Here is a 23,122-nt window from a genome sequence, read left to right as displayed (position 1 = left end):
CAGGGAAACAGAAGGCCATTGAAGTTTTAGGAATTCATATTAGCTTGGACTGTGAATATTAACATACACATTTTCTGTCTCGATTTTAGCTATCATCTGATCAACATTGTTCACAGTGTGGTCCATCATGTGCAGTGATGAGTAAAGCAGCAGAATGATGAACTGCCATGTTCCAGGCACTAAAAGGAAAGAAGGAAACGCAAAAGCAGTATCAAAGGTGTAAGCCAGAAAAAAAAAACACACACACATACACCCACACACACCCACACACACACACACACACACACACACACACACATTCAGTCAACAGGTGAGATTCAACACCATCCTCAACTGATGTGTGGTAACTTCAGCAGAGGGGACCAAGTAATTTGTACAGTGAAGCTTTACGGCATCTTATAAATGTGAAGTTACCCATACCAAGGATCCAGACAGCCACTAAAATGTTGAAGCTCATCCCAATTAATAGTGAGAAAACAAAAAATGAAAATGTGCATAAATATTGAAAATATTTGGAATTTAAGAGAAGTGTATATTCAACATGCACTGAAACACGAACAGCTGGAGCAGAGATGGCAGGCAGATTTAAAACTCCTGCACACTTTACCTCTCACTTCTCTGCTTGCCACTGGTTGATGCACAGGAGCAGCCAGGTTCCTGGATTTCAGTACCATTTGCCCCTGTGGCACAGAGCAATTGCAAATGGTCAGAATAAAATATGCAGTATACAGTCTAACTTGAAAATACTACTATTTATTTATGACATGTTTCAGATTGCGATCATCCACTATCACATTTGAAATTTTGATGAAACATGTGTTCTGTCACAGATATTTTACAGAGGATTTGGAGATATAATACAGGGTGTCTCACTCAAATCTCCCCGATTTCAAAGACCAAGGGGAATAATGGACCACAGTAGATACAGCAATGAAAAATTCACCACACTGTAGAGCATCTCACAGAATTTATTTATCATCAATACACTTTTACATGTGGACCATTTGTAGCACAAACAATATCGAGTCTATATTCAACTTCTTGACACGCTCTTTGTAACATTTCCTCTGTTATTATTGCAATCCCATTACTGATATGATGTCGCAACATAGGAATATTGTCCACTTTGGTCGCACACACGTGGTCCTTCATGAATCCCCACATGAAGATATCTAGCGGCGTAATGCCGGGTGAACGTGGTGGCCAGGCAATGGGTCCTCCACGTCCAATCCAATCCAATGATTGGGATATTTCTTATCCAGGAACTTGCGAACAGCTGTTGACCAATGCAATGGAGTTCCATCTTGTTAGAAAATGATGTTGGGTTGCAAGTCTTTTATCTGAGGGTACACAAATTGCTCCAACATGTCCAGATACCCTGAGCCATTCACTATTTGTTCCACAAAGATGAACGGTACAATAATCCTGTCATGCATTACCCGCACCAGACATTTAGTTTAGGGCTATCACGAACATGTTCAATGACAACGTGTGGATTTTGCGAACCCCAAATATGAACATTATGCCTATTAACCTTTCCTGATAGGTGATAGGTTGCCTGATCTGAGAATAAACATCTTTCCAGGACGCTGGCATCAATATCAGTACGCTGCTGCATGTCCGCAGCAAACTGTTGTTGGTGGGGTTTGTCGTTCGGCGTCAGATGTTGCAGAATTTGTACTTCGTAAGCACACATACAAAGATGCCGGTGAACTACACGATGCAAAGTTGATCGAGGTACATCAAGTTGCCTAGATGCTTGACGAATTGACTTACGTGGGCTTCTGTGAAACATTTGTCTGATGTTCACCGTCTCTTCCGAAACTCCGTAATGTGCAAAACACTTCCTGTTGCCAGAAACTTCCTGAAGCATTCCTTAATTGTTTTCATATCAGGTGGATCACATTCATACATATGACGATAATTTCTTTGCACAGTAATTGACGATTTTGTTTCCGCAAACCACACTACTGCTTGCGTGTGCTTCTGTGGAGTTTTCATTTTCACTTCATATGACCATGCTGCACTCTGGCGATGATACTTGGCACTTCTGATGTGGGAATATAAATTCTTTGAGATGCTCTACAATGTGGAGAATTTTTCATTGTCGTATCTACTGTGGTTTTTCTCTCCTGGGTCCTTGAAATCAGGAAGGTTTGAGTGGGACACTCTGTATAAACTCTCAGAAAAACCTCTGTAAATTATTTACAAAACTGTTTCATCACTATTCCAAATTCAATAGTGAATGCTTGCACTCAGAAACTGGTTGTCAATAACTTGTTACATGCGAGTAAGACTCTATATACTGTGTACTATAAACCAGATCCAGCTATTCCGTTGTTTCCTGCCTCAGTGCTGAGATGTTTACTTTGAAGACACAACTTTCCCTCCTCCTCCTCCCCAGTCAAATGTTCCGTCCATATAATTACCACATCATTGGTGGGATGTTAAACCTTACCACTGCTCAGTTTTCCTGTTTGCTGTTTCTAGCATTTTAAATGTTAAGTAAACCTAGCCATCAAAAAAACACACACACACACACACACACACACACACACACACACACACACACACACGCACACACTATTTCATTATAAAGGCAATCATCACTGTGCATAGGAGTGACTTATCAAACCTACTAATGTTTCGCTTTCCAACTGCGTTGCTTCCCAGTTTTTTAGGTACTTCCACATGTAACTCATTATACCAAGGATGCACTGCAGGAGTGCTGCATTTTCTTCACCCAAGGAATTATCTGCAACAAGAAGATGACAAATCAGTAACTGGCCAATTACAAGTCTATTTTTTTATAAAAATCATTATATGTGTTATATGAGTACATTCCATATATCCTCAAACTACTGAATTGATTTCAAACTAACTTTGTACACATGTGACTTACTATCTATAAAGAATCACTGTGGAGATAATAATTAACTACCTCCCTTACAGATGGCAGAGTGACATGAAGTATAACTATGAAAAGACTGAAGCGAATCAAATTGTGTGTACACATGACTCATTTTTTGTATAAACATACCGTGGGGATGGGATTGGATATGACAGGATTTAGAGAAAAAGTGCAGGGTGAAGTTTGCTACATGTACCGATGAAATGTGTGTGCAAATATGGGCGAAATATGTTAAACAATGGAAAGGACAACTGCTACTCACAATATACCACAGATATTGAGTTGCAGAGAGACATAACAAAATAACTGCTAAACATGTAAGCTTTTGGCCAGAAGGACTGCTTTTTTAAAAACCTCACACACATATTTTCACATAAATTCAAATCACACACACACACACACACACACACACACACACACACGACCACTGTCTCTGGTTGCTGTAAAACATATGTATAACATGTAAATGTTTGAAATATACTAACACAATTGTATGCAGGTGAATATGCGAACAAAAGGTTAGTATAAAATAATTTTGAACAATTAGCACTTACATGGCTCACAGTCAATCTTTAGCAGAGTATGCACAGTGATAAAGATTTTGTGACTCATTAAAACAGTGCCCAGACCAAATGAACTCAGAGGCCTGTGCCACTCTACAAAAACACACTGCATTGGCTGTCTAACAGCTTCAGCCTGCTAGTGATTGCTCCCAGTGCATTTCAAACCTCACACATCCTGTGTGGTCACATCCTGCATATAGTGTGCAGTTCGGCTTATCCACAGCTTTGGGAACATCAACTGGATAAATGAAAAAGCGAAGTTCTACTGGTTCTTGATAGAGTATTTTGTAATGCCATGTCATCAAGTATACATATCTTTGTATCTGACAATGGCATAACAGCTAGAAACTGGTTTGTAACATATGATAATTAATAGTGTAGAATACTACATCAGTGTCATTTGTTTTTTCGTTTCTAACATTAAATCTGTTCCTAACACATGCTCTCTCTCTTTTCAAGCATTTATCCCAACTGGCAGAGTCTGCTGTTATAGTTAACAGAATTTGGCATGTTAATTTTAAGGGGTGGCTGGATGCCCTTCCTGTCGCCACCCCGTACCCCCCTAGGACAGAATGTGGGTACCACAACTGTCTGTGTCTAGTGTAATCCATGGAATAGTGCGAATGTGTTTCAAAGGTCTGTGAGTCGTGTAGCTAAGGCAGAACATAGAGACCAGCCGGGTATTCACCTAGCGAGATGTGGAAAACTGCCTAAAAACCAAATCCAGGTCAGCCAGCACACCAGCCCTCGTTGTTAGTCTGCCAGGCGCATGCAATCCGGGCCCAGCGCGCCTACCCAAGTCCAGAAAGCAGCGCATTAGTGCTCTTGGCTACCCTAGCGGGTCCTTCCTAACACATGCTCAGGTGGCATAATTAATAGTGCACTACCTGCACTAAGATACGGTTCTGGGTTTGCCAGTTTGAATCTGTATGTGGCACACCTTTAATTTTAGAAAATATTTAATCAACACTTATTTAATCATTAACACATATTTCACACAGTAGTAGACTCCAACAAAATCTTTAGTGTCCAAACTTTGGAATACAGGACCTGCAGAGACAGAAGAAACCAATTTAAAGGTTGATCTGCCATGACTGTGAATCTAGAGGTGTGTTTCATCATCAGAAGAAATATTTTGGTTACTTTCATTAAGACTTTAATGCTCCACTGATAGATGTAACAGCTCTGATACAGAATGGAGAGCCGCTGTTTAACACAATTCAGATTGTAGCAGCTTTTTACAAAGCAGTAGAAGATTGATTTCTTTCTTTCCTTTTAACATATTATGTCAAATTTAACTGGGGGACTTCACAATGCCATGCTGACACTATGGGTTAACTTACAAAGTAGACTGCTGTGAAAATGGGTATAGTCATCCAAAATTGCTTTAGGACTGACAGTAAGAACAGAGCTGGTAGGAAGCGAAGCCCACACAGCAGGCCAGGTAACTTTCCACAAACATCACACTACTTGCAACTGCAGCAATTCCCCTATGTTACCGAACCTGCAGCTGACACTACAACACTTTCAGTTTTCAGTGGGCTTTAGCTGCAGCCAGCTTGCTGTCCTGTAAGATCACTGTGCCCTCTGAATTTCTGTGTTTGTTATTACAGTTTTAAGAGCTATTCTTGTATTTGTTGTAACCATTATTCATTGTTTGGCACTGAACAATGTCAGCAAGAAGTTCACTGAGAGTTATAACTGGAAAAGTTTGAGGTGATTCTTTTGGCCAGAGGATCGTCATATGAAGGCAATCAAGAAAAATGGTTTGCACAATATGTGCTTACTTTCAGATGAAGAAACATTGAAACCTAACACCCCTGAGCAAAAGCGTCACGTGGATAACCAGATTACCAGTTTTGATTTGTTTCCAGAACTTGTGATTTTTCGTCATGTTTATGATTATTGTGGCAGGAAGAATTATGCAACTCAGGAAGTTTTGGTCACAATTAAAGAAGCAGGACAACTGCAAACCTACATTTATAGCATACATAGTTTTGGAGAAAGCTGTTGCCAATGTTGATTTGTAAACATTCTTTGAAACTTTGAATGTAGCAGGGGAAAATGCAATGAGCAAAAAGTTATTTATAGCTTGTGCAGAAACCAGACTGAAGTTACACGAGCCAGAGGGCCTGAGAGGGAAGCAGTGGTTGAGAAGGAAGAGAGATTGGGTTGTCGCCTATCTCCAACATTTTCAATCTACACACTTAGCAAGCTGTCGAAAGAAACCAAGGACAAATTTGGAATAGGAATTAAATGTCAGGGAGCAGAATAAAAACAATGTGGTTTGCCAATGGCACTGTAATTCTGTAAGACACACCAGATGACTCAAAAGAGCAGCTGAATGGAGTCGACAGTGCCTTGAAAAGACGTTACCAGATGAACATAAACAAAAATAAATCAAGAGTAATGGAATGCAGTTGAATTAAATTAAGAGATTCTGAGAGAATGATATTAGAACTCTTTCCAAGTCTTTGAAGGTTCTCTTTACTGATACAAGTTCTGGAACATCAACAGTGAATTAATCTTTTATATTACTATATAAAGAGAAGACATCACTTAACATTGTCTCCAAAAATCTCAAAGTACAAGATCGATTTACTTAAAATTTTTACACTATACACTAATGAACATTTGGATGGACATAGGAATGTATGTAATTTATGAACCATTACCACCCCAGTGGCAAGTGGGAGAATTGTTTTCCACTATGTTGTCAAGCCTCATTTGACACTATTTTTCATGGCTCTCAAATGCTTCATTCTCGAATCTGACTGTACTAGGCATCAACTCTCCATAGTACTGTCATATAGGGAAGCCTGTGTTATTTCGGTGTTGGAACTGCAGCAGTTGTGTTCAGAGAAAGGTTGTAATAATCATGAACAAGTTAGTAGGAGCAAAATGGCTACTACTTCACACGCAGTCCTTTCTGAGGGAGAGATTGTAGAGCTTTTAGAGAAATGTACAAGTGTAAATGAGGTGACAATGATTTACCATTATTTGTTGTTTCCGTTAATCGTTGTGTGGTACTGAACAATGTCAGCGGGAAGTTCATTGAAAGTTACAACCGGAAAGTTCAACATCATTCTCCTGGCCAGGGGATTGCCATATGAAGGCAGTTAGGAGAAATGGTTTGTAAATTATATGCTTATTTTCAGAATGAAAAACTTAATGGTGGCCCCCCCGCTCTCCATTACCAAAGTGATCAACAGAACTGCTGCATCTTTGCATATAAACAAAAATATTGTTGTGAAGGAAATGTTGAATAAAGAAAAGGAAGCTGAATAACCACCGAAATTTAATGCCCCTGGGAAAAAGAGTCTTATGGATAAGCAGATTACCAATTTCGATTAGTTGCAGAGCGTTGAATTTTCACTCTGTAGCACAGTGTACACTGATATGAAACTTCCTGGCAGATTAAAACTGTATCCTGACCAAGACTCAAACTCGGGACCTTTTCCTCTCGTAGGCAAGTGTTCTACCAACTGAACTACCCAAGTACAAGAGCTGTGGGGATGGGTCATGAGTCGTGTTTCAGTGGCTCAGGTGGTAGAGCGGCTCCCCACGAAAGGTCATGAGTTTGAGTCTCGATCCAGTACATAGTTTTAATCTGATGATGTTTGGTTTGTGGGGCACTCAACAGTGCGGTCATCAGCCAATTTTTTCACATTCCCATCTAACCACTGTCACGAATGATGATGGTGAAATGATGAGGACAACACAAACACTCAGGCCTTGGGCAAAGACAATCCCAACCCAGGTGGGAATCAAACGCAGGGCCCCATGATCCACACACTAGCCACTAGACCATGAGCTACGGACACAATTTTAACCTGCTAGGAAGTTTCATATCAGCGCACACTCTTGGAAACATCCCCCAGGCTGTGACTAAGCCACACATCTGTGCAATATCCTTTTTTCGCTTCTGTGAAGTTTGGAAGATAGAAGATGAGGTACTGGCAGAAGTAGAACTGCTGGGATGCGCTATGAGCTGTGCTTGGGTAGCTCAGATGGTAGAGTACTTGCCCGCGAAAGGCAAAGGTCCCGAGTTCGAGTCTCGGTCCAGCACACAGTTTTAATCCGCCAAGAAGTTTCCTATCAGTGCACACCCCGCTGCAGAGCGAATATCTCATTCTGGAAACATCTCGCAGGCTGTGGCAAGTGGGAGAATTGTTTTCCACTATGTTGTCAAGCCTCATTTGACACTATTTTTCATGGCTCTCAAATGCTTCATTCTCGAATCTGACTGTACTAGGCATCAACTCTCCATAGTACTGTCATATAGGGAAGCCTGTGTTATTTCGGTGTTGGAACTGCAGCAGTTGTGTTCAGAGAAAGGTTGTAATAATCATGAACAAGTTAGTAGGAGCAAAATGGCTAGTTCTTCACACGCAGTCCTTTCTGAGGGAGAGATTGTAGAGCTTTTAGAGAAATGTACAAGTGTAAATGAGGTGACAATGATTTACCATTATTTGTTGTTTCCGTTAATCGTTGTGTGGTACTGAACAATGTCAGTGGGAAGTTCATTGAAAGTTACAACCGGAAAGTTCAACATCATTCTCCTGGCCAGGGGATTGCCATATGAAGGCAGTTAGGAGAAATGGTTTGTAAATTATATGCTTATTTTCAGAATGAAAAACTTAATGGTGGCCCCCCCGCTCTCCATTACCAAAGTGATCAACAGAACTGCTGCATCTTTGCATATAAACAAAAATATTGTTGTGAAGGAAATGTTGAATAAAGAAAAGGAAGCTGAATAACCACCGAAATTTAATGCCCCTGGGAAAAAGAGTCTTATGGATAAGCAGATTACCAATTTCGATTAGTTGCAGAGCGTTGAATTTTCACTCTGTAGCACAGTGTACACTGATATGAAACTTCCTGGCAGATTAAAACTGTATCCTGACCAAGACTCAAACTCGGGACCTTTTCCTCTCGTAGGCAAGTGTTCTACCAACTGAACTACCCAAGTACAAGAGCTGTGGGGATGGGTCATGAGTCGTGTTTCAGTGGCTCAGGTGGTAGAGCGGCTCCCCACGAAAGGTCATGAGTTTGAGTCTCGATCCAGTACATAGTTTTAATCTGATGATGTTTGGTTTGTGGGGCACTCAACAGTGCGGTCATCAGCCAATTTTTTCACATTCCCATCTAACCACTGTCACGAATGATGATGGTGAAATGATGAGGACAACACAAACACTCAGGCCTTGGGCAAAGACAATCCCAACCCAGGTGGGAATCAAACGCAGGGCCCCATGATCCACACACTAGCCACTAGACCATGAGCTACGGACACAATTTTAACCTGCTAGGAAGTTTCATATCAGCGCACACTCTTGGAAACATCCCCCAGGCTGTGACTAAGCCACACATCTGTGCAATATCCTTTTTTCGCTTCTGTGAAGTTTGGAAGATAGAAGATGAGGTACTGGCAGAAGTAGAACTGCTGGGATGCGCTATGAGCTGTGCTTGGGTAGCTCAGATGGTAGAGTACTTGCCCGCGAAAGGCAAAGGTCCCGAGTTCGAGTCTCGGTCCAGCACACAGTTTTAATCCGCCAAGAAGTTTCCTATCAGTGCACACCCCGCTGCAGAGCGAATATCTCATTCTGGAAACATCTCGCAGGCTGTGGCTAAGCCACGTCTCTGCAATATCCTTTTTTCCAGGAGTGCTAGTTCTGCAAGGTTCGCAGGAGAGCTTCTGTGAAGGTTGGAAGGTAGAAGACAAGATACTGGCAGAAGTAAAGCTGTGAGGACGGGACGTGAGTCATGCTTGGGTAGCTCAGATGATGCAGCACTTTCCTATGAAAGGCAAAGTTCCCAAGTTTGAGTCTCGGTCCAGCACAGTTTTAACCTGCCAGGAAATTTCATTAGGATACCACTTTCCCACTGCCATTTCAACCCAATAAAGTTAATATGGGACCAACTAAAAGGTTGCATTGTCAGGAATAATAATAATAAATTTATCCTATCTGCAGCCGAAGCACTCACACAAGAATCTGTCAGGAAAATCACTGCTGAAAATTGGAAGAAAGCTGTCAAACATACGGACAGCACCAAGGAAAGAGCATGGCTCAATGAAGCTCTTTCGGAAAGTCAGTGGAGGGCATGATAATTTCATTTAATGACAACTGTGACAGTGATAAAGACACTTCAAGAAGCCATCACAACAATAAGAGTGACATCAGTGGAGTTTTCCTACTATCACAGTAGAAATGGAGCACAGGCAGATTCTGCTACATGTCTGGCATGTGCAGTTTAGACCTGGAAGTACCCACATAACAAAGTAGAGTGTGGCCTCAGTTGCCGGAGGCTGCAGTCGTGTGTGAGAGTTGCGTTTGCGCATGCGCGCTCACCTGTGTGTCGTCTATTTATGATGAAGGCCTTACTGGCCGAGAGCTTTATTTGTGACAGTCGTTTTGTTGTGCCTATCTGTGACTCAGATCTCCACTAATGGTGAGTAGCAACTTCCCTTTTCATAATATTGTAACAAGATTATAGCATCGTAAGTTTTGAAATTTTAATAAGGAGGCCTTAAAAACAACTAATTCCAAAGGACATTCATCTTACAAATTCAGTATGTATCTCAAAAAATAAATATTACTGTTTACAAAAGGCTTATACGCGGAAAAAAAGGATTTTTCCCAGATTTCCTGGTTAAAAATACACTTTTGCATGGGTGGAAATACGGTATACCTCTGGTGCAAGTGACATATGCTTTCCCTTGGAGCTATAAAACTTACCAATCCTTTAAATGGTGAATGTTTTATACACTGGCATAGAACTTCCCAGCACTTTAAGAAACAAAACTCAACAAAAAACATTGTGTTTTGGAAAGATCTTAGATGCATGCCAACATTTGCACTGCATGTTTTGGCATTATTACTGTATAAACAGGAATTCCACCAAGTACATCACAGTAGCTTCCGAAGCATAGAAATTGAGACTGCGATTTACTTTTGTCTCAGCCAACCATACCTCATGTCACATGATCTCACCAGCCAATGACAGACTACAGGCCATGTGATGTACTCAGCCAATAGCAACATCATAATTAAGTAGCACGAACACACAAATAAAAAAGTTAATGGCCTTCGAGTATAGCTACAAGAAAAGCTAAGCTTTCATCTACAATATTTGTCATTAAAAACTCCCTCATGCTCCACCTCCACCCCACCCTAACCTCCACCAATGGTGTTATTAGGCAGGATCGTAAGAACACTGCTTAAATTCCAGCAACTGGATATTTCTAACAAGTACAATTATAAATTTCAGTACAGTGCACCGAACCTTTTGTGAGTTACCTGGCTGACTACACGTTCTGTTGAGCACTTGAACTTTTCCGTAGAAGAACCAATCAAGGATAAAATTGCCCAAAAACTCACATCACACATTTTTTAAGAATAATTGTACATTTTGCCATCATTACTGCCTAATTTGTAATCTATGTAACAACTAACATAAATATAGAAAGTTAACCTTGAAACTTGGTCTTTTTTAGCACGTGTTATCCTTTAAGACATATCAAACACAAATCTGCTGGCAAAATTTTAAATAGTGGCATAAATTACTTGTCTTCTGCACCCAGAATTTTTCTAAAGGGCTGGTCCTCTAGTTAGTTTTGAATGACAGACTGCCGCTCTGTGATTTTAGAAATTCATCGCACACTCGCATACATAACATAATTTATCTAACATAAAAGGAAATCTACTTTGAAAGTAATCCTTCTCAAACCATCATTCGTAACATTTTCTCACAACCTGTTAGATATGTAAACAGTTGTGACGTCATACTCATCGAAACAAAACCCACGAGCAAGATGTACTGAAAACAGTTGATTGTTACGAAATATTGCACAGTCTTTTGACACATTTTGTTGTCGGCAGATGATCGTGTGTGGGCTGTGCTTTGTTGTTGTAAATGGAGCATGTTCTTTGCAACTGAAGTTTCATCTTGGTGTCATTTTTCCATTTATGTTTTATTGCTGCAGTAGCAGGCTACAGTAAAATTCATTGTTGAGAATTATCTGTTCTTACCAGTCAAAATTACAAAAATTTAACTGAAAACTAAAATAATGAAAAATTCCCAGTGCAACAAACTACCATGTTTTTCCCAGATTCCTACCAGATGAAAAAATTCCAGTGTTTTAACTGGATTTCCCAGTTGTCCCTGGTCATACACAGCCCGTTACAATATCACTGCTGTGATTCCAAGGCCTTGTTATTTGTACTACTTTTGTTCTTTCTAAACAATTGTGGTTATCTATTTAAGAAACATTTCTCACCATGATAAACAGGCTTAATCTCATTTTTTGTTGAGTTAGAATTAAGCAGGGTGATCAGAAAACTTAATAACAGTTTCAATACAAACCTAATGTGATCTGTTTCTCGTGTCAAAAACGTACGGGCACCTGATTAGTAGTTGACATATGAGCAGACCCTTGTGCATCATATTTAACTCAAATTATCTCACATTAGAGATCTCTGACAGTGTTCTTGTTATGAGCATATGAAAATATGATGTATTCTTAAGATTTCATTTGCAGAATGTGTTCACCTAACTTCAATAACAAAAAAAGTTTCCCATATGACAAAAATTCGGTAATGCCTTGAGAAAATGCATTGTTGCTTCAAATAAAACTAAAATCATAATGTACTTTAACTCTTCCAGAACACATTGATCCAATTTTCCTATTTATGTTTCGTGCAGGATGTGGTAACTCTGTTCCAGGCTTTCAATACTAACATTATTTTGCACAGACTATAGTTTCATTTTCTTTCTCTCAGTCAGTTTCAATTACGATAGCAGGGCATTGCTTCTTCCTTATATATTCTTTCCTCATACCTGTAATTTCAAATAAAACTGTACGCATAGCAATGAGCTGTTTTCTTTTCTTCCTTGCCATCAGTTTTACAGGAAACAGGAAAGTTGTATTTATGGCTCAGTTCATGATTAGAATACCATGAAAGAATATGAATCATCCAAAAGTTCGTAGTCCTACCCATTCACAGATTAAAACTGTGTGAAATACTGCCACTGAAACTACTATCCTCATAGATCCAGCAGCTGAAGAGGCCTCTACATCAAATGATTTACCCATTCACTCTAAGTGACTTTAATTCCCAATCAAGATTTCTTTTGCAATAACAATAAACAACGCTCAAGGTCAGAAAGGGGGATAAGAGAAAAGAAAGGTAGGAGGAGGTATTGGGATGTGACAGGGTGGGGCAAAACAGTTTAATAAGTATATACAATTCCTATACATATTTAGCAATTGCGAAGTACTGCCAGATTTGCTAAGCGTTAATACAGTATTTATGAAGGAAGAAGAAGAAGAAGAAGAAGAAGAAGAAGAAGAAGGAAAATACTACAGAAAGCTTTTGGACTTTTAATTGATGAAGACAAGATACTACAGAGGATAAGAAAAAAATGCACTACAGAAGGTGTACAAACACTATAACTTCCTCAATATTCTAAAGAAGACAAAACTGAGCTGTTATGGCCACATAGCAAAAATGACAGGGAATAGACTACCTACGGTCAAGTCAGCGTGAAAAGATCCCACACGTCCATCAGCACTGTTGCAGTTTCAAATGCAAATTGCAAACAGCTGCAGGCGAAAACAATAGCTGTAAATAGAACTGTGACAACACAGCTGCAAGGCCATAGAGATGTTAACAAAATCACATTACGTGATTGACTGAGGTAAGCACAGTACGTTACCACACCCAGGCCACTGCAACTATCGGGGATCTTTTAATGCCGACATGACTGTAAAACAGTGTTCTGCAGAACAATATATAGAATGCGAGGAAGAGGATGACCCAGAATACGGTGGTGAGATAACTTCTGGAAGAACACAGCTGGGATAAATATCACCCTCAAATGAACAAACAGTGCATGCACTTGACAGAAAGAAATTGAAGTGTCTCGTAGAATGCACATACTGTTGATAATGTCCTTGCCACACATAAATTGTAAAGTAATGACTGAATTAATAAATGAAGGACTGAGTCATTTCATTTTTCAAGAACTAATATTAACACAACAAAATGGGACGTGCGCACACACGAACAAGTGAATTCGAGTTTGGCAGATTGGATTTGGACTTGGTTGCTAACTTTTATGATGCCCACCACCCTTCCCTTCCTGTTGTGTAGCAGTTGGTGTTTCTTCAGACGACGCCTAAATATTTCTTGGATGTCAATTTTAACTATTCCCCTAGCTAGATATTTTTGTAGAGCTTTCTCTGAATTTTACACACATCCCTCTATATCTGCCCAAATTAAAAAATCCTGGCTCATGTCCACGTTACGACAAGCACGCACTTACCCAGTTTACATAACAGCAAGATTTCTTACTTTCTTCTACTGTGCTCATTACTACTGGCACAACTATACTGCGACAAAACTTTTCATATCTCCTAGTCCTTGGACTAAATTACTTTTTGCTCTCCTGTTCAATATGGAACATGAATTTAACAAGATGAAGAATCAAAACTACGTATACCTCAATATGTTTTGTCAGTTTCAGTTCTGTTCTAGTTCTCCCTAATGCAGTGTCTGGTAAGGGAACATTCCTGTAGCGTCGCAAATATTATTAGCATTCTTTTTTTTTTTTGCATCGTGCAAATAATGTAAAGTACAGTATTATACTGATTATCGTACTTAAGTTAAAAACTTCAATTTAAACTTACCATCATCTCCATAGCCTGCAGGAGCTACTTCAACCCATGTTTCGAACAGCAGTGGTACGAGGGTTATTACGTAGTTCTGAAGTACTTCTTTCTCATCTGCTGTTGTCGAAGAGCTGTCAGAGCCATGCTGTAGTATGTTTGGTAGGTCACACACACTATTAACATCACCCTCAAACAGAGGAACATGCTGCTGTTCTGATTTTACACTGACAGTCCTACAAGCATCTTTAAATCCAGTGTCTACAGCAGCAGATAGTGAACTCATCAACGTATGGAGCCGTGTTAACACCTATAAATAATAGACATTAACATTTTATGCAGAAAATAACAAAAAATTCGAACATAAAAATACTTAATAATGGCGCCAAATATACATCAGTAAACAAGAGTAAGAAAAAGTGGATTTTTTTATTTGAAATGATCTATGAATATAACTTCTTATCAAAATTCATTGCATCATAATTTCCTTTGTAGTACAATAAGTAGCTACAAGAATATATTCCCCCCCATGAACCATGGACCTTGCCGTTCGTGGGGAGGCTTGCGTGCCTCAGCGATACAGATAGCCGTACCGTAGGTACAACCACAACAGAGGGGTATCTGTTGAGAGGTCAGACAAACGTGTGGTTCCTGAAGAGGGGCAGCAGCCTTTTCAGTAGTTGCAAGGTCAACAGTCTGGATGATTGACTGATCTGGCCTTGTAACACTAACCAAAATGGCCTAGCTGTTCTGGTACTGCGAACGGCTGAAAGCAAGGGAAAACTACGGCCGTAATTTTTCCCGAGGGCATGCAGCTTCATTGTGTGATTAAATGATGATGGCGTCCTCTTGGGTAAAATATTCCAGAGGTAAAATAGTCCCCCATTCGGATCTCCGGGCAGGGACTACTCAAGAGGATGTCGTTATCAGGAGAAAGAAAACTGGCATTCTACAGATCGGAGTGTGGAATGTCAGATCCCTTAATTGGGCAGGTACGTTAGAAAATTTAAAAAGGGAAATGGACAGGTTAAAATTAGATATAGTGGGAATTAGTGAAGTTCTGTGGCAGGAGGTACAAGACCTATGGTCAGGTGACTACAGGGTTATAAACACAAAATCAAATAGGGGTAATGCAGGAGTAGGTTTAATAATGAATAGGAAAATAGGAATGCGGGTAAGCTACTACAAACAGCATAGTGAACACATTATTGTGGCCAAGATAGATACGAAGCCCACACCTACTACAGAAGTACAAGTTTATATGCCAACTAGCTCTGCAGATGATGAAGAAATTGAAGAAATGCATGATGAAATAAAAGAAATTATTCAGATAGTGAAGGGAGATGAAAATTTAATAGTCATGGGTGACTGGAATTCGGGTGTAGGAAAAGGGAGAGAAGGAAACGTAGTAGGTGAATATGGATTGGGGCTAAGAAATGAAAGAGGTAACCGCCTGGTAGAATTTTGCACAGGGCACAATTTAGTCATAGCTAACACTTGGTTTAAGAATCACGAAAGGAGGTTGTATACATGGAAGAACCCTGGAGATACTAAAAGGTATCAGATAGATTATATAATGGTAAGACAGAGATTTAGGAACCAGGTTTTAAATTGTAAGACATTTCCAGGGGCAGATGTGGACTCTGACCACAATCTATTGGTTATGACCTGTAGATTAAAACTGAAGAAACTGCAAAAAGGTGGGAATTTAAGGAGATGGGACCTGGATAAACTGAAAGAACCAGAGGTTGTACCAGAGTTTCAAGGAGAGCATAAGGGAACAACTGTTAGGAATGGGGGAAATAAATACAGTAGAAGATGAATGGGTAGCTTTGAGGGATGAAGTAGTGAAGGCAGCAGAGGTTCAAGTAGGTAAAAAGACGAGGGTTAGTAGAAATCCTTGGGTAACAGAAGAAATATTGAATTTAATTGATGAAAGGAGAAAATATAAAAATGCAATAAATGAAGCAGGCAAAAAGGAATACAAACGTCTCAAAAATGAGATCGACAGGAAGCGCAAAATGGCTAAGCAGGCATGGCTAGAGGACAAATGTAAGGATGTGGAGGCTTATCTCACAAGGGGTAAGATAGATACTGCCTACAGGAAAATTAAAGAGACCTTTGGAGATAAGAGAACCACTTGTATGAACATCAAGAGCTCAGGTGGAAACCCAGTTATAAGCAAAGAAGGGAAAGCAGAAAGGTGGAAGGAGTATATAGAGTGTCTATACAAGGGCGATGTACTTGAGGACAATATTATGGAAATGGAAGAGGATGTAGATGAAGATGAAATGGGAGATACGATACTGCGTGAAGAGTCTGACAGAGCACTGAAAGACCTGAGTCACAACAAAGCTCCGGGTGTAGACAACATTCCATTAGAACTACTGACAGCCTTGGGAGAGCCAGTCCTGACAAAACTCTACCATCTGGTGAGCAAGATGTATGAGACAGGCAAAATACCCTCAGACTTCAAGAAGAATATAATAATTGCAATCCCAAAGAAAGCAGGTGTAGGTAGATGTGAAAATTACCGAACTATCAGTTTAATAAGCCATAGCTGCAAAATACTAACACAAATTCTTTACCGATGAATGGAAAAACTAGTAGAAGCCGACCTCGGGGAAGATCAGTTTGGATTCCGTAGAAATACTGGAACACGTGAGGCAATACTGACCTTACGACTTATCTTAGAAGAAAGATTAAGGAAAGGCAAACCTACGTTTCTAGCATTTGTAGACTTAGAGAAAGCTTTTGAAAATGTTGACTGGAATACTCTCTTTCAAATTCTAAAGGTGGCAGGGGTAAAATACAGGGAGCGAAAGGCTATTTACAATTTGTACAGAAACCAGATGGCAGTTATGAGAGTCGAGGGACATGAAAGGGAAGCAGTGGTTGGGAAGGGAGTAAGACAGGGTTGTAGCCTCTCCCCGATGTTATTCAATCTGTATATTGAGCAAGCAGTAAAGGACATAAAAGCAAAATTTGGAGTAGGTATTAAAATCCATGTAGAAGAAATAAAAACTTTGAGGTTCGCCGATGACATTGTCATTCTGTCAGAGACAGCAAGGGACTTGGAAGAGCAGTTGAATGGAATGGACAGTGTCTTGAGAGGAGTATATAAGATGGACATTAACAAAAGCAAAACGAGGATAATGGAATGTAGTCGAATTAAGTCGGGTGATGCTGAGGGAATTAGATTAGGAAATGTGACACTTAAAGTAGTAAAGGAGTTTTGCTATTTGGGGAGCAAAATAACTGATGATGGTCGAAGTAGAGAGGATATAAAATGTAGACTGGCAATGGCAAGGAAAGTGTTTCTGAAGAAAAGAAATTTGTTAACATCGAGTATAGATTTAAGTGTCAGAATGTCGTTTCTGAAAGTATTTTTATGGAGTGTAGCCATGTATGGAAGTGAAACATGGACGATAAATAGTTTAGACAAGAAGAGAATAGAAGCTTTGGAAATGTGGTGCTACAGAAGAATGCTGAAGATTAGATGGGTAGATCACATAACTAATGAGGAAGTATTGAATAGGATTGGGGAGAAGGGGAGTTTGGGGCACAACTTGACAAGAAGAAGGGATCAGTTGGTAGGACATGTTCTGAGGCATCAAGGGATTACCAATTTAATATTGGAGGGCAGTGTGGAGGGTAAAAATCTTAGAGGGAGTCCAAAAAATGAATACACTAAGCAGATTCAGATGGATGTAGGTTGCAGTAGGTACTGGGAGATGAAGAAGCTTGCACAGGATAGAGTAGCATGGTGAGCTGCATCAAACCAGTCTCAGGAGTGCAGACCACAACAACAACAACAAGAATATATTATTCTTAAGAAAAGTAATGTTCACAAATTAGTGTCAAAACAGACATATCAAGCAAATACTACGATATAATAAACCCAGAGCTTTTTTTTTTTTTTGAAGAGGTTACTATTTATGACCCAGTCACCTTACCCAAAAATATATTTTTATATTTCCAAGTTGAGCAAAATACACTTTTTTTTATCTTACAATAAATCATCAGTAACTCAATATCTGCTACTGAATGAAGGCATTCACCAGACTCTTCCATTTTAGACTTTAGTTATATGCACCCCATTTAGCTTCTACCTGTTGTCTAATGTCATCTACTCCACCTTCCATCTGCCTGTCCACTCATTCTCTTCCTGTCTCTCTTGAAAGTCAACCTCATCCACTAACCTGGCTACATATCCGATCCACCACCGACATTTCATTTTCTTCATAGTCATAAATATGTCTTCACTTCACTGTATTCCCTGATCAATTGTTTTCTTTTCCTGCATCTTCCAGTACTTCCCAACAGCTATTTCTACACTACTCACTAAATGATCCTCAGTTTTTGAAACTTTTTTGTAGTAAAAATTCATGTCTCTCAGCCCTAAGTCAAACTGGTAACACACACTTAATTGTAAACTCTCATTTTCATCAGAAGCTAAATTTTGAAAACTTTTTTGTCAAAACCATCTCAGATGATCTACCTTCATATGTTTCTTTCTCTTTCCAATGACACAGTCATTGTGTTCAACTGTTGCAAGTTCAAAAATACATTAACTGGTCATATGATTTTCACAGCTGATTTGTGCCATTTTCTTTAAATCTGTTGCATACAGTTTAGTTTGGTCTTATTAGGTTTACTTTCAAACTTCTCTGTTGAGTTCCTCCACAAGTTCTTGAAATTTATATGCAGCAAAGCTCATTGTTCTATACTACAGCCTAGTAACACATTCCTTCTTTGCTTCCTTTGTCCTTGCCTGACTCTCTTTTTATCTTGAATTTCTCCCAATCCTGATGAGGCCTAATGGAGGTTATGGTCTTGACATACATTTTTTTCAGTGTGCTAATGTATATGCATCAGTGCCTTGTTTTCAAAAGGCTATTGGTAACCTATCAGTTTAGTTCAATGAGTCAAATCTTTTCCAAAATCTCTGAAACCCATACCAAACAGTAACTTATAGTCATTGTTTCATTTGCGAGTGATCCATGCTGTGATATGAGGGCTGTTCAAAAAGTAAGGTGACTTTCCAAATTGCATGGGCAACATACATTTGATAATTTATTGTTTGTTGGTGTTGTTGTATTAGTAAACATGTCCCGAACGTTATTCACAGCATACTTCATTTGTTTTTGACAGATAGAAATGTTAGATGTTTTTCAAAGTGCTCAGTGATTTTCAATTATTATAAAAAAAATGTCGAAGCTGTGAAGAAAATTGTTTTAGAAAATCATCGAGTTACCATAACAGAAGTTGCTGAGGATGTTGGCATATTGGTCAGCTGGTGTCATGCAATTTTTTCAGGTGTTTCGGGCATGAGACGTGTGTCAGCGATGTTTGTTCCAAAACTTCTCAATTTTGATCAGAAGAATCGTTGCATGAGCATCGCTCAGGACCTCTTGAATTATGTCAGTGATGATGCTGATTTGCTCAAAAGGGTCATAACTGGCGACAAAACATGGGTTTACGGTTATAGCATGGAAACCAAAGTCAGATCGTCCAAGTGGAAGCATCCCAGAGAGCCAAGACCGAAAAAATCATGCCAAATTCGATCAAATGTCAAAGTTTTGCTCACTGTTTTTTTTTTTTTAACAATTACTGTGATGTAGTGCACCATGAATTTTTGCCCCAAGGTCATACAGTCAATAAGGAGCATTACCTTGATGTTATGCGCAGTTTGCGAGAAGCAATACGCAAAAAACATCCGGAACTGTGGAAAACAATTCATGGCTTTTGCATCACGATAATGCACTTGCTCAGTCACCTTTGCTTGTGTGAGATTTTTTGGCCAAAAACAACACGACAATCATGCCTCAGCCACCATATTCACTGGATTAGGCCCCCTGATACTTTTTCCTGTTCCCAAAACTGAAGAGACCTACAAAAGGATGAAGATTTTCAATGATTGAGGAAAGAAAAACTGCATTGCTGGAAGTACTCAAGATTGTACCAAAAAGTGCTTATGAGAAGCGCTTCGAGGATTGGAAGAAGCATTGGCATTGTATCTGAGGGGGGATTACTTTGAAGGGGACAACACGAATATTCTACATCTACATCTACATCAATACTCCACAAGCCACCTGACAGTGTGTGGCGTAGGGTACCTGGAGTACCTCTATCGGTTCTCCCTTGTATTCCAGTCTCGTATTGTTCGTGGAAAGGAGGATTGTTGGTATGCTTCTGTGTGGGCTCTAATCTCTCTGATTTTATCCTCGTGGTCTCTTCGCGAGATATACGTAGGAGGGAGCAATATATTGCTTGACTCTTCGGTGAAGGTATGTTCTCGAAACTTCAACAAAAGCCCATACCGAGCTACTGAGCACCTCTACTGCAGAGTCTTCCACTGCAGTTTATCTATCATCTCCATAACACTTTCGCGATTACTTCATGATCCTGTAACGAAGCGCGCTCCTCTCCGTTGAATGTTCACTATCTCTTCTGTCAACCCTATCTGGTACGAATCCCACACTGCTAAGCAGTATTCAAGCAGTGGGCGAACAAGCATACTGTAACCCACTTCCTTTGTTTTCGGATTGCATTTCCTTAGGATTCTTCAAATGAATCTCAGTCTGGCATCTGCTTTACCAACGATCAACTTTATATGATCAGTCCATTTTAAATCACTCCTAATGCGTACTCCCAGATAGTTTATGGAATTAACTGCTTCCAGTTGCTGACCTGCTATTTTGTAGCTAAATGATAAGGGATCTATCTTTGTTTGTATTCACAGCACATTACACTTGTCTACATTGAGATTCAATTGCCATTCCCTGCACCATGCGTCAATTCACTGCAGATCCTCCTGCATTTCAGTACAAACTCTCGATATACCACAGCATCATCCGCAAAAAGCCTCAGTGAACTTCCGATGTCATCCACAAGGTCATTTATGTATATTGTGAATAGCAATGGTCCTACGACACTCCACTGTGGCACACCTGAAATCACTCTTACTTCGGAAGACTTCTCTCCATTGAGAATGACATGCTGCGTTCTGTTATCTAGAAACTCTTCAATCCAATCACACAATTGGTCTGGTAGTCCATATGCTCTTACTTTGTTCATTAAACGACTATGGGGAACTGTATCGAACGCCTTGCAGAAGTCAAGAAACACGGCATCTACCTGTGAACCCGTTTCTATGGCCCTCTGAGTCTCGTGAAGGAGTAGTGCTATCTGGGTTTCACGCGACTGTCTTTTTCGAAACCCATGCTGATTCCTACAGAGTAGATTTCTAGTCTCCAGAAAAGTCATTATACTCAAACATAATACGTGTTCTAAAATTCTGCAATTGATCGACGTTAGAGATACATGTCTATAGTTCTGCACACCTGTCCAACGTCCCTTCTTGAAAATGAGGATGACCTGTGCCCTTTTCCAATCCTTTGGAACGCTACGCTCTTCTAGAGACCTACGGTAGACCGCTGCAAGAAGGGGGGCAAGTTCCTTCGCGTACTCTGTGTAAAATCGAACTGATACCCCATTAGGTTCTAGCGGCCTTTCCTCTTTTGAGCGATTTTAATTGTTTCTCTATCCCTCTGTCGTCTATTTCGATATCTACCATTTTGTCATCTGTGGGATGATCTAGAGAAGGAACTACAGTGCAGTTTTCCTCTGTGAAACAGGTTTGGAAAAAGACATTTAGTATTTCGGCCTTTAGTCTGTCATCCTCTGTTTCAGTACCATTTTGGTCACAGAGTGTCTGGACATTTTGTTTGCTGGAACATTTTTGAAATGAATTTTACGGCAGACAAATGCCTGCATCCAGGAAAAGAAATTATAATATTACCAACTCATCCATTTGAGGAGAGGATGTATACAAGGTGGTTCATTGACCGTGACCATGCCAAATATCTCACAAAATAAGTGTCAAACGAAAAAACTACAAAGAATGAAACTTGTCTAGCTTGAAGGGGGAAACCAGATGGCGCTATGGTTGGCCCACTAGATGGCGCTGCTATAGGTCAAACGGATATCAACTGCATTTTTTTTAAAAGTAGGAGCCCCCATTTTTTATTACATATTCGTGTAGTACGTAAAGAAATATTAATGTTTTAGTTGGACCACTTTTTTCACTTTGTGATAATGGCGCTGTAATAGTCACAAAAATATGGCTCACAATTTTACACAAACAGTTGGTAACAGAAAGGTTTTTTTAAATAAAAATACAGAATGTAGGTACATTTGAACATTTAATTTCGGTTGTTCCAATGTGATACATGTACCTTTGTGAACTTATCGTTTCTGAGAACGCATGCTGTTACAGTGTGATTACCACATTAATGCAATAAATGCTCTAACTGATTTCCATCAACCTCAATGCATTTGGCAAAACATGTAAAGACATTCCTCTCAACAGCGAGTAGTTCGCCTTTCGTAATGTTTGCACATGCATTGATAATGCGCTGATGCATGTTGTCAGATGTAGTCGGTGGATCGACGACCAATCCACCTGTCATGAAATATGCTATTCAATACCGCGTCAACCACACGCGAGCTATGTGCCGAACATCCATCACGTTGGAAGTACATCGCCATTCTGTCATGCAGTGAAACATCTTGTAGTAACATCGGTAGAACATTACGTAGGAAATCAACATACATTGCACCATTTAGACTGCCATCGATAAAATGGGAGCCAGTTATCCTTCCTCCCATAATGCCGCACCATACATTAACCCACCAAGGTCGCTGATGTTCCACTTGTCGCAGCCATCGTGGATTTTCCATTGCCCAATAGTGCATATTATGCCGGTTTACATTACCACTGTTGGTGAATGATGCTTCGTCGCTAAATAGAAAGCGTGCAAAAAATCTGTCATCGTTCCGTAATTTCTCTTGCGCCCAGTGGCAGAACTGTACACGACGTTCAAAGTCGTCACCATGCAATTCCTGGTGCATAGAAATACGGGACGGGTGCAATCGATGTTGATGTAGCATTCTCAACACAGATGTTTTTGA

The 23,122-nt window shown here is 39.8% G+C and overlaps 1 protein-coding gene across 3 annotated transcripts in view; it reads right to left on the bottom strand.

Annotated features, from left to right (window-relative positions):
* The window catches only part of LOC126279124 (testis-expressed protein 10 homolog), a 202,738-nt gene that overhangs the window by 75,307 nt on the left and 104,309 nt on the right, over positions 1-23,122 (bottom strand). For all 3 annotated transcript variants that reach the window (XM_049979607.1, XM_049979606.1, XM_049979605.1), the window contains exons 5-6: positions 14,168-14,456; positions 2,640-2,755 (exon numbers count right to left, since the gene is read on the bottom strand). In XM_049979607.1, the coding sequence (XP_049835564.1) occupies positions 2,640-2,755; positions 14,168-14,456 (405 nt within the window). The remainder of the gene's footprint in view (positions 1-2,639; positions 2,756-14,167; positions 14,457-23,122) is intronic.

Source organism: Schistocerca gregaria, chromosome 6 (assembly GCF_023897955.1).
Source record: "Schistocerca gregaria isolate iqSchGreg1 chromosome 6, iqSchGreg1.2, whole genome shotgun sequence".
NCBI classification, from domain to species: domain Eukaryota; kingdom Metazoa; phylum Arthropoda; class Insecta; order Orthoptera; family Acrididae; genus Schistocerca; species Schistocerca gregaria.
This window is presented reverse-complemented; position numbering and strand designations above follow the sequence as displayed.